Source organism: Lagopus leucura, unplaced genomic scaffold, assembly GCF_019238085.1.
Source record: "Lagopus leucura isolate 7727_CA_CO unplaced genomic scaffold, USGS_WTPT01 161-1_obj-0_obj, whole genome shotgun sequence".
Taxonomy (NCBI): domain Eukaryota; kingdom Metazoa; phylum Chordata; class Aves; order Galliformes; family Phasianidae; genus Lagopus; species Lagopus leucura.
Genome location: NW_024967538.1, coordinates 1,707 through 15,095, shown reverse-complemented (window position 1 = coordinate 15,095; position 13,389 = coordinate 1,707). Strand labels below are relative to the sequence as shown.

General features: G+C 52.9%; 1 protein-coding gene across 1 annotated transcript in view; it reads left to right on the top strand.

Annotated features, from left to right (window-relative positions):
- Positions 1-10,521, top strand: part of LOC122193185 (leucine-rich repeat-containing protein 1-like) — a gene marked incomplete at its 3' end in the record, with an annotated part of 31,346 nt that extends 20,825 nt beyond the window's left edge. Inside the window, exons 6-17 of the mRNA XM_042893911.1 lie at positions 449-512; positions 1,424-1,498; positions 1,582-1,726; positions 2,387-2,505; positions 2,702-2,901; positions 3,157-3,323; positions 4,244-4,368; positions 4,849-4,974; positions 6,249-6,482; positions 7,019-7,336; positions 9,383-9,445; positions 10,375-10,521. Of these exons, the coding sequence (XP_042749845.1) occupies positions 449-512; positions 1,424-1,498; positions 1,582-1,726; positions 2,387-2,505; positions 2,702-2,901; positions 3,157-3,323; positions 4,244-4,368; positions 4,849-4,974; positions 6,249-6,482; positions 7,019-7,336; positions 9,383-9,445; positions 10,375-10,521 (1,783 nt within the window). The remainder of the gene's footprint in view (positions 1-448; positions 513-1,423; positions 1,499-1,581; positions 1,727-2,386; positions 2,506-2,701; positions 2,902-3,156; positions 3,324-4,243; positions 4,369-4,848; positions 4,975-6,248; positions 6,483-7,018; positions 7,337-9,382; positions 9,446-10,374) is intronic.
- Positions 10,522-13,389: the final 2,868 nt, after the last annotated feature.

Here is a 13,389-nt window from a genome sequence, read left to right as displayed (position 1 = left end):
GCATTCTTGCCTCTCCCTGCAGCTCTGCTTCCCTTGTCTCCTGGATACGTGTGGTCCTCTGCTGTTTCCCATGGTTTGTTGCTCTGTGATCCCCTCCTTGCGACAAAATGGGCAGCAGTGTTGAGGTGTGGCTCGTGGACTATCGTGTTTTTGCTCAGGTGATGCTTTGTGGTGGGAGGAGGAGAGGGCAGATGGGTGACAGTGGAAACTGCCTACTTTGGAGCTGCCGATGCTGCTGAATGCAGTTCCCTGTGCAGACTTTCTGATGGCAGGAAGGTGTCAGTGTCCCTAAATTGGTTGGCCCAGACTACGGAAGGGGTGGGATCAGTGCTCCATCAGGTTTAGGAATTATTCAGAATGGTGTGATTTTTTTTTTTTTGAGATGATGCTTAACCCTCTGTCCTTTCTTCCTTTCCCTCCTCTCATTTCTACTCCCCGTGTTTTGCAGTTCACTCTCATTCCTTGTCAAGTTAGAGCAGTTGGATCTTGGTGGCAATGACCTGGAAGTCCTGGTAGGTGAGGGGTGGTGGGAAGGAGCATGGGTGGGAGGGGGCAGCACCTGTACCTTTGTGCATGTGAGTGGGCTTCTGTCTGAAGTGCACAGAAACGGACCCTCAGACTGTATGGAAGGCTCTGCCCAATCGTTGCTCCCAGCCTAATTTTCCTTTGCTACGTTGGCCCTTCCTCCTGTTCTCATGCACACCTCGTTCTGCTTTTTCCAAGTCCTCCTGCTCTGAGATGTTCTCTCTTGCTATGCAGCTGCCAAAGGATTTTCCTTTCCAAGGAGGTTCTGCCTGATACTTCCTTTCACTTCTGTGCTGCACTGTCGTTCCTTTTCATTGCTGCTGGGCCAACTTTATCTTTCCCCTTGCTGTTTTAATTTCTCAGCCAGAAGGACCATCCCACATTACTCCTGGCAGCAGTGTCAGCCCAGTGCACGGTGTGTGCCCTCAGACAGGGGTGTCTCCATGGAGTGCTGAAAGCCTAGGCATGCTGGGAGCCAGTGCTCAGTCCTGAAACCCAGCTCTCCTTTGACTTTGGGGAAAACCCAGTGATAGTTTTTCATTTTGCAGCTGCAGATTAAGTTGTTCTTGAATTCTGCCTTTAATGCCTGGAAGGCTTTTTGGCAGAAAGCCCCTCCACATTGCTGTTTGCCTCTTGTCTTGCCCGCTGCTGGGAGGTCTTTGCTGGTGTGTCCCGTGTTTCTTGCTGGAGCTTTGCAGCCAGTATGGCAGCCCAGACATTCCCAAACAGATTGCTGCGTGCTGACTCAAAGAGTTTGCACACCTTTGGATAAATGGTTTAGGAGATGTGAAAACAGCAAGAGTGCCAAGCTTTGCAGAGGCTTGGTGGGATTTGGAGGATCATAGAGCAGCTTCTCCTCCTGGGAGGACTGACGCCGTACTGTCACGCTGTGTTACAGCCGGATACCCTGGGAGCGCTGCCAAACCTGCGTGAGCTGTGGTTGGACCGCAACCAGCTCTCTGCTCTGCCTCCGGTGAGTACCTGTTCACTGCCTCACCGCTCCGCTCCCTCCCTGCGCTGCTGCTTTGAGCCGCAGGGTCTCCTTTCCCATCCTAGGAGCTGGGCAATCTCCGCCGTTTGGTCTGCCTGGATGTGTCGGAGAACAAGCTGGAGCAGCTGCCCAACGAGGTCAGTGGGCTGGTAGCACTGACGGACCTGCTGCTGTCACAGAACCTGCTGGAGTGCATTCCAGATGGGATCGGTGAGTATTGGGATGGGAAGTGGGGCAGGACTCCTCCTTTGGGGAGGCTTCAGGCACGGCTGTGCCCATCAGAGCGTTTGGGCCTGATGGATGCGGTCGCTGGGAGAGTGCAGAAGCAGTTAGATGGTGCTGCTGAGCAGAACTGTGCAGGCTGTGTTCAGGTTCTTGATCTGTGTTGTAGAATCACATCCTAGAATGGTTTAGGTTGAAGTAACCTCAGAGCTCATCAGTTCCCACCCTGTGCTGTGGGCTCGTTGTCCCCCACCAGGTCAGGCTGCCCAGGGCCCCATTCATGGCTTTGAGAAGCTGCAGGGATGGGGCACCTGTGCCTCTCTGGGCAGCAGTGCCAGGGTCTCATCACTTTTAGGTAAAGGATTTCTTCCTAACACTGGCCTAAACTTCCCTTCTTTTAGTTTAAAGTGATTTCTTCTCTTTCTATCACACTCTGCATGCGTAGAAAGTCAGTTTCCCTCCTGCTTATCAGGTCCCTTCAAGTTCTGGAAGGATGCATGGGTGAAATCTGTGGAAAAAGTCCAGTTGGGAGGAAGAGCCTATGTTCTTGGGTTAGGAAATCCCTCTTGGGAGGTATTTAGGGCAGATGATCATAGGACAGCGTAGCTCTCTGTGGCTTAGTTCACATTTGCTTGTTGCTCCGAGCAGGTCAGCTGAAGCAGCTCTCCATCCTCAAGGTGGACCAGAATCGGCTGACAGAGGTGACGGAGTCAATTGGGGACTGTGAAAACCTATCAGAACTCATCCTGACAGAGAACATGCTGACAGTAAGTATACCAGCAGCCATCCTGAGATAAATAGTGGGCATGGAACAGGCTGTGAACCTGAGGGAGAACCTGTCCTGAGGCTGTAGTGGGAATTGCTGGAATCTCGTTAGGACAGAAGGCAGTTCTTTTCCTTGTCAAGAAGGCTCTATACCCGTTCTGCTGTCCTTTATTAGCCACTGAATTGTGTCCCTCTTAGGCCTTACCCAAATCCCTTGGGAAGCTAACCAAGCTGACAAACCTGAACGTGGATCGGAACCGTTTGACGTCCCTTCCGGCTGAGATCGGGGGCTGTGCCAACCTGAACGTCCTGTCTCTGCGAGACAACCGCCTGGCCCTGCTGCCAGCAGAGCTCGCCAACACCACCGAGCTGCACGTCCTGGACGTGGCAGGAAACAGGTCAGCAGGAGGGTGAAAGGCTGCGGGTGTCCGAAGTGTCCGCGGGCACCTGTGGGCAAGCAGTTGTTTGCAGTGCAGGCCTGCAGTTGGTGCAGCAGTGTGGTTGTGGCAGAGCCACGTGCAGCATGAATTGCTGCTTCTGTGCATACAGAAGTGGTGGACCTGCAGTCCCTCTGTCCTTATCTGATGCAGGCTGGAGCTGAGTGGAAGTGTCATCGTTGCCAGTATGTTTAACCACCCTTCTTTCTCTTGCAGGCTCCAGAATTTGCCCTTTGCTTTGACAAATCTTAACCTGAAAGCCTTGTGGCTGGCAGAAAACCAATCCCAGCCCATGCTGAAATTCCAGACAGAGGATGATGAAAAGACGGGAGAAAAAGTTCTCACGTGCTACCTGCTTCCCCAGCAGCCCTCTCCTAGCCTAGGTAAGAGGTTGTGGGGAAAAACTGAAGGGTCTGGGGGGAAAGGAGGCTGAGGGGAGACCTGATGGCTCGCTTCCAGTACCTGGAAGGGGATTGCAGCAGAGCGGGGCTGCTCTCTTCTCACTGGTGACGGGACGAGGGGAAATGGCCTCAAGTTGTGCCAGGGGAGGTTTAGCTTGGATCTCAGGAGGAACTTCTGTACAGGAAGGGCTGTTGAGCACTGCAATGGCTGCCCAGGGAGGCGGTTGGGTCCCCATCCCTGGCTGTGTTTAACAGCCATTGGATGTGGTGCTCAGGGCCGCGATTTAGCAGAGGGCTGTAAGAGTTGGGGTGGGATGGCTGGGTTGGACTCAATGACCTTTAAGGTCTTTCCAACCTGAGCAATTCTATGATTCTGTGCTGTGAATGCTTCCAGCAGTGCTGTGTACATCAGTCCAGAAAGCGATGTAGAGGAGAGACCACAAACCTCTCTGCCTGGTTGCACCGTTCTTGGTTACTGCAGTGGCTGCAGCACGCTTTGACTCCTATGGGCTGATGCCAACTTTCCAAGGCAGAGGCTGCTAAAAGCATGAGAGTGCTGCAGCCTTGTCTGCAGATCATCTGCTGTATCTACTGACTGGGTAGTGCATTATCTGTGAGGTTTGCTTCCTGTTGCAGTAGCGTAACTGTGTTAATGCTTCTGATCTGTGCCTTTATCCGACCTTTTCCTCTAGTCCTTAAGATGTGAGCCTGAACCCTTCACTAGGGTTCTGTAGAAGCTGCCACATACAGAGGTGAGAAGATCTGGAGGTGCATCCGATGCATCAGGGCCCTCTGCTGTGGGCTGATAGAAGTGCCCTGATAGGCTGAGAGCTGTCTTTCGTCCAAGCACGCAACCCTACGTGTTCAGAGAGTAGCTCCCACTCTGTTGTCTTTCTCCCCAGAGAACCTTCTGCAGAACAGCGTGGATGAGAGCTGGACGGATACGAACTTAAACAGAGTCAGTGTGATTCAGTTCCTGGATGACCCCAAAGGAGACGACGAGGATGAATCTGGAGCTGAGAGGCGGGTAAGGAGTTCCTGCAGGGTTGTAACCTTCCTGTGGAAGCGTGGGCACAGCGTTTTCATTGCAGACAGACTCAAAAAGGATGGCAGATCATTTTCCTTTAGCTACAGACGCAAAGGGAAGGATAGAAGTTTCAGCTTACAGCAAATATTTATTGGTTTAAATCTCTTGCAGAATATTTTCTCTTTTTTTTTTGTCTTGTGAAGAGAGATCATCTTAATCTGGATCCTTCATATAAAACGTATTTGCACCTGTCCTTCCAGCACAGAAATGATTTTTCTGCTGCTGCTTGGAATGTCATCCCCCATTTCTTTCCTCTTCCCAGCTGTACAGTAATGGCAGAGGAATCAGGTCCTGCAGTGTGACGTTTGGGTCACATCCAGCCAGGGCTCCACTGGTCTGATAGAACATGTGGTTTGAACTGATGCACTTTTAGGGCTGCTCTCACTGTGAAATCCCATGCTCTGTGTTCTCCTTCGGTAGGGCTTACAGCGCAGAGCAACCCCTCATCCCAGTGAACTGAAGGTGATGAAGAAAGTGATCGAAGTTCGGCGCAGTGAGGTCTGTGCTGCAAAGCCTGGCACAGACCTGAATTCATCCAGCTCAGAAGTGAGTGCTGTTTGCTGAGAAATGGAGACTGCAGAGAACACGCAGCAACCTGGGGAATGGGGAGGCTGTGTTTGTAAGCTGGGCGGAAAAAAAAAACTTTGAGAAGTGTGGGAACAGCACTTGGGCTACAACAACCCCAGGCGACGCTGCAGGCTTGGGGTGGTGTGGCTGGAGGACGGCGTAGAGGAAATGGAGCTGGGGGTATGGATGGATGCTGGGCTGAACAGGAGCCAGCAGTGTGCCCAGGTGGCCAAGAAGGCCAATGGCAGCCTGGCCTGCATCAGAAACAGTGCTGCCAGCAGGAGCAGAGAGGTGATGGTTCCCCTGTATTCAGCACTGGTGAGGCCGCACCTCGAGTGCTGTGTCCAGTTTTGGGCCCCTCAATGCAAGAAAGATATTGAGGCCCTGGAATGTGTTCAAAGGAGGGCAATGAAATGGTGAGGGGTCTGGAACACAGGGCTGGTGAGGAGAGGCTGAAGGAGCTGGGAATGTTCAGCCTGGAGAAGAGGAGCTCAGGGCAGAGCTCACTGCTCTCTATGGCTGCTGAAGGCAGGCTGCAGGGAGCTGGGGGTCGGCCTCTGCTCTCGTGCCATCAGTGATGGGAGCAGAGGGAACGGCTTCAAGCTGCGGCAGGGGAGATTCAGGCTGGACATGAGGAAGAATGAGGTGTCAGAAAGGTGGGCAGCACTGCAATGGATGCCCAGGGAGGTGGGGGAGGCACCGAGCCTGGGGGTGTTGAAGGAAAGGCTGGATGCTGTGCTGAGGGCCGTGGTTCAGTGGGAGCTGCTGGTGATGGGTGAACGGTTGGACTGGGGGAGCTTTGAGGTCTTTTCCAACCTTGGTGATTCTGTGGTTCTATGATTATGATTCTAACAGGCTGAGGATGGACTGCCTGCATTCCATGGGTTCGAACCCACCTTGGCTCAGCTGGGGCCACTGAGATGGGGCGGGAGGCATAGCCAGGACGCAGAGAAGGGCAGAGGGGGAGGACTGTGTGCTACTTCTGTCATAATGCAGGGAGAGGAAGTCACTGATTTTCTGAATGAAGACTGGACCCGAGTGCTGGGGGATGGTGCATTGCTGTACAGGTGTGATGCTGACCGTAGATGCCAGCATCAGTGGTGACACAGGTGGAGCTGGGTGAAACGGCAGCCTGAAGGAAAAGCCAGCTCTGTTGGCAGTGGAGCATATTCCATTTTGCAGCAGTCTCATTGCAATGCACCACTTCCTGCCTGAGCTTCCGTCTTGACTTTTACAATCTGTCACCTTCTCAGGAAAAGAGACTGAGTGCCACCTCCAACCGCAGCGAGGACTCCCATCTGTCCAACAGCACCGTCTCTGCTGACTGCAGGGCAGAGGAGCAGGGAGAGGAGAGGCAGAGGAGCCGGCTGAATGGGCAGGTGCTGGACATGCAGGAGCTGGAGAAGGAGGCCAAGCCAAGAGCTGAAGAAGAGCATAAGGAAGCGGTTGTCCAGGAGGATGAAGATGTGGAAGTGGAATATAATGAGGTAGGAATCCGGGAAGTGCAGTGGGATCCAGTTAAGGACTGGAAGGATGGAGAGTTTCTGGGGAAATGGTGAATGGATGTACAGAGTGTGATTTGGGCATTGCTGAAGGCAAATAAAGGGCATGGCATGTGACTGCAGGTAGAGATTTGGGGGCCCTGGTGTAGCTGGGTTCATTGAGGACTAGGAAGGATATGTGGGAGCCAGACAGCAGCTGTGGGAATATCAGGGGTGCCGTTTTGGGTGCCCATGGAACCGATAGATGCGTCCAGGTGAAGGTGCTGATATTGGGTGGGGGGGGAGCAGCAGTTAGAGGGATGCTAAGATGTATTCCTGCATCTTCTGTGGTGTGAAAGCAGTGCGACCTGCTGTAGGGAACCTGCTTTGGCAGGGGGGTTGGACACGATGATTCCTGGAGGTCCCTTCCAACCCCTACAGTTCTGTGAAGTGCTGGCTCTGCCTGTGTTGGTGTTGGAGGGAGAGCAGATGTCTGGCTGTTATCTGAGGCTCACAGCCTTTCTGGGCCTTTGCCATTGCAGCCCACTGTACACTTTGCTGAGGACACACTGATAAGGAGTGAGGATGAAGATGAAGATGAAGAGCGGCCGTTCCCAGTGGAGAAACAGAGGCTCATCCGCAAGGATACGCCCCACTATAAGAAACACTTCAAGATAACTAAGCTGCCCAAACCAGAGGCAGTGGTAGCACTCCTGCAGGGGCTGAACACTGATGGAGTCCCCAAAGAAGAGGAGGAACTGGGCGGCTGCAACAACAACGCGGAGCCTGAGGATGAGGAGGAAGCGTGGGATGAGGATGACAGGAAGAACGGATCTTTGTCTGCTCAGCCATCAGTGAAGGTAAGGTCTTGTGGGAGGAGAGGACCGGAGGGTGCCAGAGCTCCCTTCTGCTCCAAGCTGCCAAGAGGGTTGATGTGGCCCCAGTGAAAACACTGCGGGCTCCAGCACTTCAGTAGAGATGCGCTGAGGGTGGGAGAGCTGAAGCTCATTCTGGGGCTTTTGCAGTCAGTTGTCTGAGCTGTGCCACGCTGTTGTGTCTGACTTCTGGTGCTGTGAGCACGCGCTGCCCGTGACGTGTGATGTTGCGATCTGTGCTGCAAGAACAGTTCTCTTATTGCTGACAGTTCCTCCGTTCCTTTCCGTGCCCTCACCTGCTCTTGTTGCACCTTGTTTGCAATAGGATGATGAGCTGTGTCTCTGGATGGACCTAACCTCAAGCTTGGGTTCAGGCTGCTTGCCGCTGCCTTTACGCCACAGTTCTTCCTGTGCTGTGAGAGCAGGTTGCAGCATCTTCTCCTTAGTGCTCCCCTGTGCCTGCCCCAGCACGGGTGAGGTCTGATGAAGTGTGTGTGGTACTTGGGGGAGCTTCTGCTGTGGAGTTCCCCATTTACGTGGGATGGCAGTGGGCCTTTCTGGTCACGCTGGGGACCGATGAGTTGAGAGGTGCTTGGCTCTGCTCAGATGAACCCCCACCATGGTTGTTTGGTTAGGGACACAGATTCTTGCTGGAGGGAGCTGCTCTCAGTGACAGAGGGATTTACTTCTAGGGGACACTGTGTGAGATCAGAGCACTTCTTGCTGGAACTGATGATGGTTTTATGAGGTGTGCTTGGGAGGCAGAGGTTGGGATGCAGGTGGATGTCCATCACATTGTATGGCACCAGCAAGTGGTATGGGTGAGGTGTAGGTAGGATATGCTGGAGTAAAACCTGTTTTTGCTGTTACTGCGCGTGCTCCAGGGTGTTGGGATCATTTCATCCCCATTCTGGAGTTCAGACTGCACAGGGAAGGCTCCTGTGCTCAGGTTTGGGTCTGTGCTTAGGAATGTTTCTCTCAGTGCATTCTGCCTCGCTGTCTGAGTGATGTTTGCTCCTTAGGGATGAGGTGTGCAGCTTCCTTTACTGCCTCTGAAGCTCTTCAGAGTCAGAACTCACTGTGGCTGCTGCTGTCAAGAGCGTGTGAAGCTGAGTGCCGGAGTGCCCTGCATCCACACCTGCCACGGTGGGGAAATGCTCTGACCCAAAGGCTCATGTCAAGCTGGGACTCAAAGCTAAGGAAGCACTGAGCTGTTGGCAAAACCTCCATAGGCATTGAGGCCACAGGTTTGGTACCTGTCAGAAAAAGTCGTCTCTGTTACAAGCTCAGCCTTCTGTTGGGAATCACAGTTCTCATTTTCTTGGGCTGGACTGAATGCCCGCTCCAGATATGAGCTCTCCTCCTGAGCTGATAGAGAAACAGTAACGTAGGGAAGCAGTGTCCCAGTGGAGTTTCGTGCAGTGAGGAAGGAGGTAGACCAGGGCATGCAGGATGCAAGGTCCTTAAACCAGGACAGCATTCTTTCAGGGGACATTCCTGCATTTGGGATTTGGGAGCACGTTTCCCATGTTTGGGAGTGGGATCCCTGGGTGCGTTGTCCCACCAGAAGCGTTTCCCTTACGGGTGGGAGCAGCGCAGTTGGGTTTGGGACAGCCTGGTTCTGTGGGCCGCCAGGTGGCACCACGAGCCATTTCTCTTGGGTCGTTCCATCCTTCTCCTCCACCCTGCAGCTCTGTATGGGGGGTTGAAGGCAGCTAACGGTGCTCAGCTTTGAACTCGGTGGCCACAGCCTCAGCGCCTCGGCACGGACAAAGTGAGGCCTTTCGGGGGCAGCCTGCAGCCGGCCGTGCTGATGTGCTGCACGCTGTGAGCTGGGGAGCTGCCCTGTCCCCATCCTCGCTGGGAGGTGGCCCTGAGGAGCGGTGTGAGCAGGGTCTGCTCGGCAGGCAGCCCTGGCAGAGCGGTGTGCGTCTGTGTGTTGCGTTGTGTTGGGTGGTGGTGGTTGTGGTGGCGGGTTTGGTTGATGCTCCACTAATCCGCATGCCTCTTTGCTGGTTCCTGTCCTAACAGGGGGTGTCGTTTGATCAAGCCAATAATCTGCTGATTGAACCTGCTCGCATTGAGGAGGAAGAGGTCTGTACCACTCCCACTGTTCTCTCTCTGCCGAAAATCATTCCGTCTGCTTGATTTGCTTCCCAGGCTCACCCCTTGTCGTAGGGGAACTCTGATCTATTGGGGTCAAGTGGCTTCTGGACCTGACCGATCACCAACACCATGATTGTTTCTTCCTCTGCTTTCCTTCTCCCTGCTCCTTTCCCTCCCTTTCCGTCCCCGAGGTGAGAATGGCTGCTGCAGATCCAGACTGAGATGGGAGAAATGTGAAAGAACAGAGGGGTCACAGGTGGAAGGCTCAGTTCCTATTTGCTGTGCACTGAGGGAGGTGGAAGAAATGGTATACGTGCATTCAGAAGTTGATGGTAGCCCAGGCAGAGCAGAGGGCTCCGGGATATTCTGGGCACAGACCCTTTGGGGTCTGGCATAGAATGGATCTCAAGGCATTGTGCCATTGCATGAAGGAGGTGGACTGGAGTTAGTTAATGATGCTTGCATCTTCGGCAGCCCCTACAGACACCCCCCACCAGATGTTCTCGTGCAGTGCTTTGGGGCATCAGAAAGGTGTGGGTCGCCCTGGAGGTGCTCTAAAGCCTCTGTCATGTGTCGTGTTCTGCAGCCTGGTTTAAATGCTGTTTTGCTGTCTTAGCTCATCCTCTGACCAGGATTATTTTCCTGATTTTTTTTTTTTTTATTTTTTATTTTAACACAAGTTTTCATCAGGTTTGCTTAATCCCTGTTGTCAGTGGTTCTCTGCAGGCAGTATTCGCAGAGAGCTGTTGGAGGCAGAATGCTGCTGCCCCTGGCAGGAGGCAGGAGGCAAGCAGTACAAACTGCTTGCGTGGAGGATGCTTCCCTTGGAGACAGCACAGTGGCACCAGACCTGTGTCTTCAGTTCTAGAGCTGCTGGCCTGTCTGACCATGAATGTGCCTCTCTGCTCCTCCCTCAGGTGTGCGACGGGGGTTCTTCCCTGGTTTTGGAAGAAGGCTTTGGAAGGGAGATGTCAGATACTTCATTTCTGCTTCGAGTGAAACGGGAGCTGCCTCGACCTGGTGCACTGTTCGTGTGTGCTAAAGGCTTTTTTATCTCCTTAGCTGTAGGTCAACCAAAAACACATTTACATTTCTTGCAGTCACAGGTAAAGAGGCAGCAGCTCAGTGCAGGCGCTTCCTGGTCCTCCCTTTGGGAACTGCTCTCGTTCCTCGTTGAGCACTGCTAGACCTCAAGGTCCACATGTGGAGGTTACTGCATGTGCAACAGCCAGGAGCCCTCAGCCTCGTACCAGCAGGCACACTGCCTGCCCTTCCTTCTGTCTGCTGCCTGTGCTCTGCGTGCATCTGATGGAACTGCCCAGGATTTCTTGGAGACCTCTGGGGAGGGCAGCTGATCAGAGGCCCCATGTTGCTCTGCTGTCCACGTAGTGCCATTCCTTCTTGGTGCAGATCTGCTGTGCAGTGCCACGTAGGGTGTGAGGTGGTGCTGCAGCTCACAAGGACAAAATACTGGAGATTCTCCAGGTGGGTGGGGGCTGAAGGTGCCCTACAGCAAATTAGCCCAGGGAGGTGGTGGAGTCTCCTGCTCTGGAGATGTTCCAGACCTGCCTGGATGCCAACCTGTGTGACCTGCTGTAGGGAACCTGCTTTGGCAGGGGGGGTTGGACTCGATGATCTCTGGAGGTCCCTTCCAACCCCTACAATTCTGTGATTAGCTTTGGGGAGCAGATGGTTGTAAGCTCGCAGCGCTGCGGTCCCAATCCTTGTCTATTTTTATGCAACTCTTAAAAGAAAATACTGAGTTTTGATTATGGCTTAATACTGAACCCTAATACTGAGTCAAGATCTGACCTCATCAGAGCAGAGCTGGAGACGTGAACCTGACTTCAGTCAGCAGTGCACCGCCAGGGATAGGGAGCACTGCGCTGTGCATGCAGCTGGCACCTCAGAGCTCCTTTGACTGTTAGGGCCAACGAGACTCTGCTACAGAGGAAAACAGAATTTTGTAGAAGCACAGGAGTGGCTGATGCTTGGGTTCCACTGCTGCCTGGATTCCCAGTGTTTTGGTTCAGTCTGCAGCACAGATGGCAAAGGCCTTTTCTGAATCGTAGAGAGGCTGCTGGAGGTGTGAAGTAGTGCGTCAAACTGCTCTTTGAAGGCATGAGCTTGCAACTGAATTTTGCTTGATTTCAGAGAACTTTCTAAGAAATAGTCTCGAAAGAGCTGCTGTGAGAATGGAAGATTGCAGTGCAAAGGGAGTCCGGAGTTCTGCTTGGTGCTGCACTGTCTGCAGGAATAGCAGTGTTCTCCCTTGTGTTTGTCTGCTCCCTCCCCAGCTTTTCTGTACGCTCCTTCAGGTACTGGAAGGCTGCTAGAAAATCCCTCTGGTGCTTTCTTTTCTCCAGGCTGTAGAGCCCCAGCTCTGTCCCCATATGGGAGGTGCTTCAGCCCTATCATCACCTTTTGGCCCCTTCTCTGGACCTACTCCAGCAGCTCCGTGTCCTTCTTGTGTTGGAAGGGTCCTAGGAGAAAGCTGGGCTGATCGTAGAGGTTTAGAGGCCTTTGGTGGAAGGTGGAAAAGATCCTGTCAGCTTCCTCTGCTCTTATGTCACTCTGGAGCCAGGAGCAAGTCAGGTCATCTCCTTGGAGCAGCCTTACCCTATGGGAACTGCTCAGGACAGCCCTCCTCTCCTGATACTGCTGCAGTGCTGCCTTTGCTACTTGGAGCTCTGTGTTGTAGCCTCTTGTTTGCTTGTACCTCTCAGGACACCATCATGCTTTAAGTTCCTATGTAGAAAATTCAGTTCTCCCACCACATGAACTGCAACTGGAAAAATGGAAACTGTTTTTTCACTCACCAGGGACTTCACCTGATTGCCACCAGTTTTGAAATGTCGTAGAGAATGGCTTGGTAACCACGTTAGCCAATTCCCATAGGACTCTGGATCACCGTAGACTTGTGGATGCTCAGGTTCCTCAGGTGGTCACAAAGCTGATCCTTGCTTACAGAGGGAGAGAGGCTGCTTCCCCAATCTCTTCCTACCCAACCAAATGTTTGAGGGCTGCATGGGGAGCAGTTATCAGGGAAGGCAGAGGCTAAAATTTGTGAAGTATCTCAGCCTTCTCCTCCTTGTCTGCTGTTACCAGCCTGTCCGTGTCACTCACTGGGGGAGTATTCCCTCCTGGACTTTCCTTTTCTGGTTCTCTAATAAAGAACAAAAACAACACAGCAAAGCCAAAAAGCAGTAGAACCATCTGATTTTCCTTTCTGAAACAGCAAAACAGAATGTATTTAACTGATAAAAGTCTCACTGTTTAGGCCCAGCAAAGCAACAAATGTCAATGACCTCTGTAGAAAGAAGTAGCACGTTTGCACGTCTTTAAACATTGGTTCATATTTGCAAGCTGAACAGCATTTTCTGACTGTGTCAGTATCAGAAACAGACAACTTGTAGTGTAGCTTTAGACCTTGTGATGGAGAATGTAATCTCTGCATGTGATCCAGGAACCCAAATGAAGCTGTGATGGGTTGGCACTTCTGGAAAATAGACTTCATCCCCCCAAAACCCTCTGCGTTCAATTCAGGAGCAATTAGCTAAATTTAAGGATGAGGAGTGCAGGGTTTCTTCCACTCGGGTCTCCTGCAATCACACCACAGTCGCAGGTTGAGGATGGCAGGGACCTCAGGGTCCTTCAGGCCCAAGGTGTGCTGTGGCAGGGATACCCAGGTGCTGGGCACCACGTCCATGCAGCTCCCTCAGCTTTGCTCCCAAACAGAGCTACTTCAGGCCCTTCATCTTCTTTGCAGCCCTCTGTTGGACTCTCCCAGCCGTTTCCAGGTCTTTATTATTCCTGGGAGCCCACGCTGATCCCAGCACTGCTGAATGGAAGGGCAGGATCACTGGTCCTGCTGTACCATCGGCCTCCCTGGCAGTGGGATCTCAGCACTGCCTCACGTCATGACTGGGACC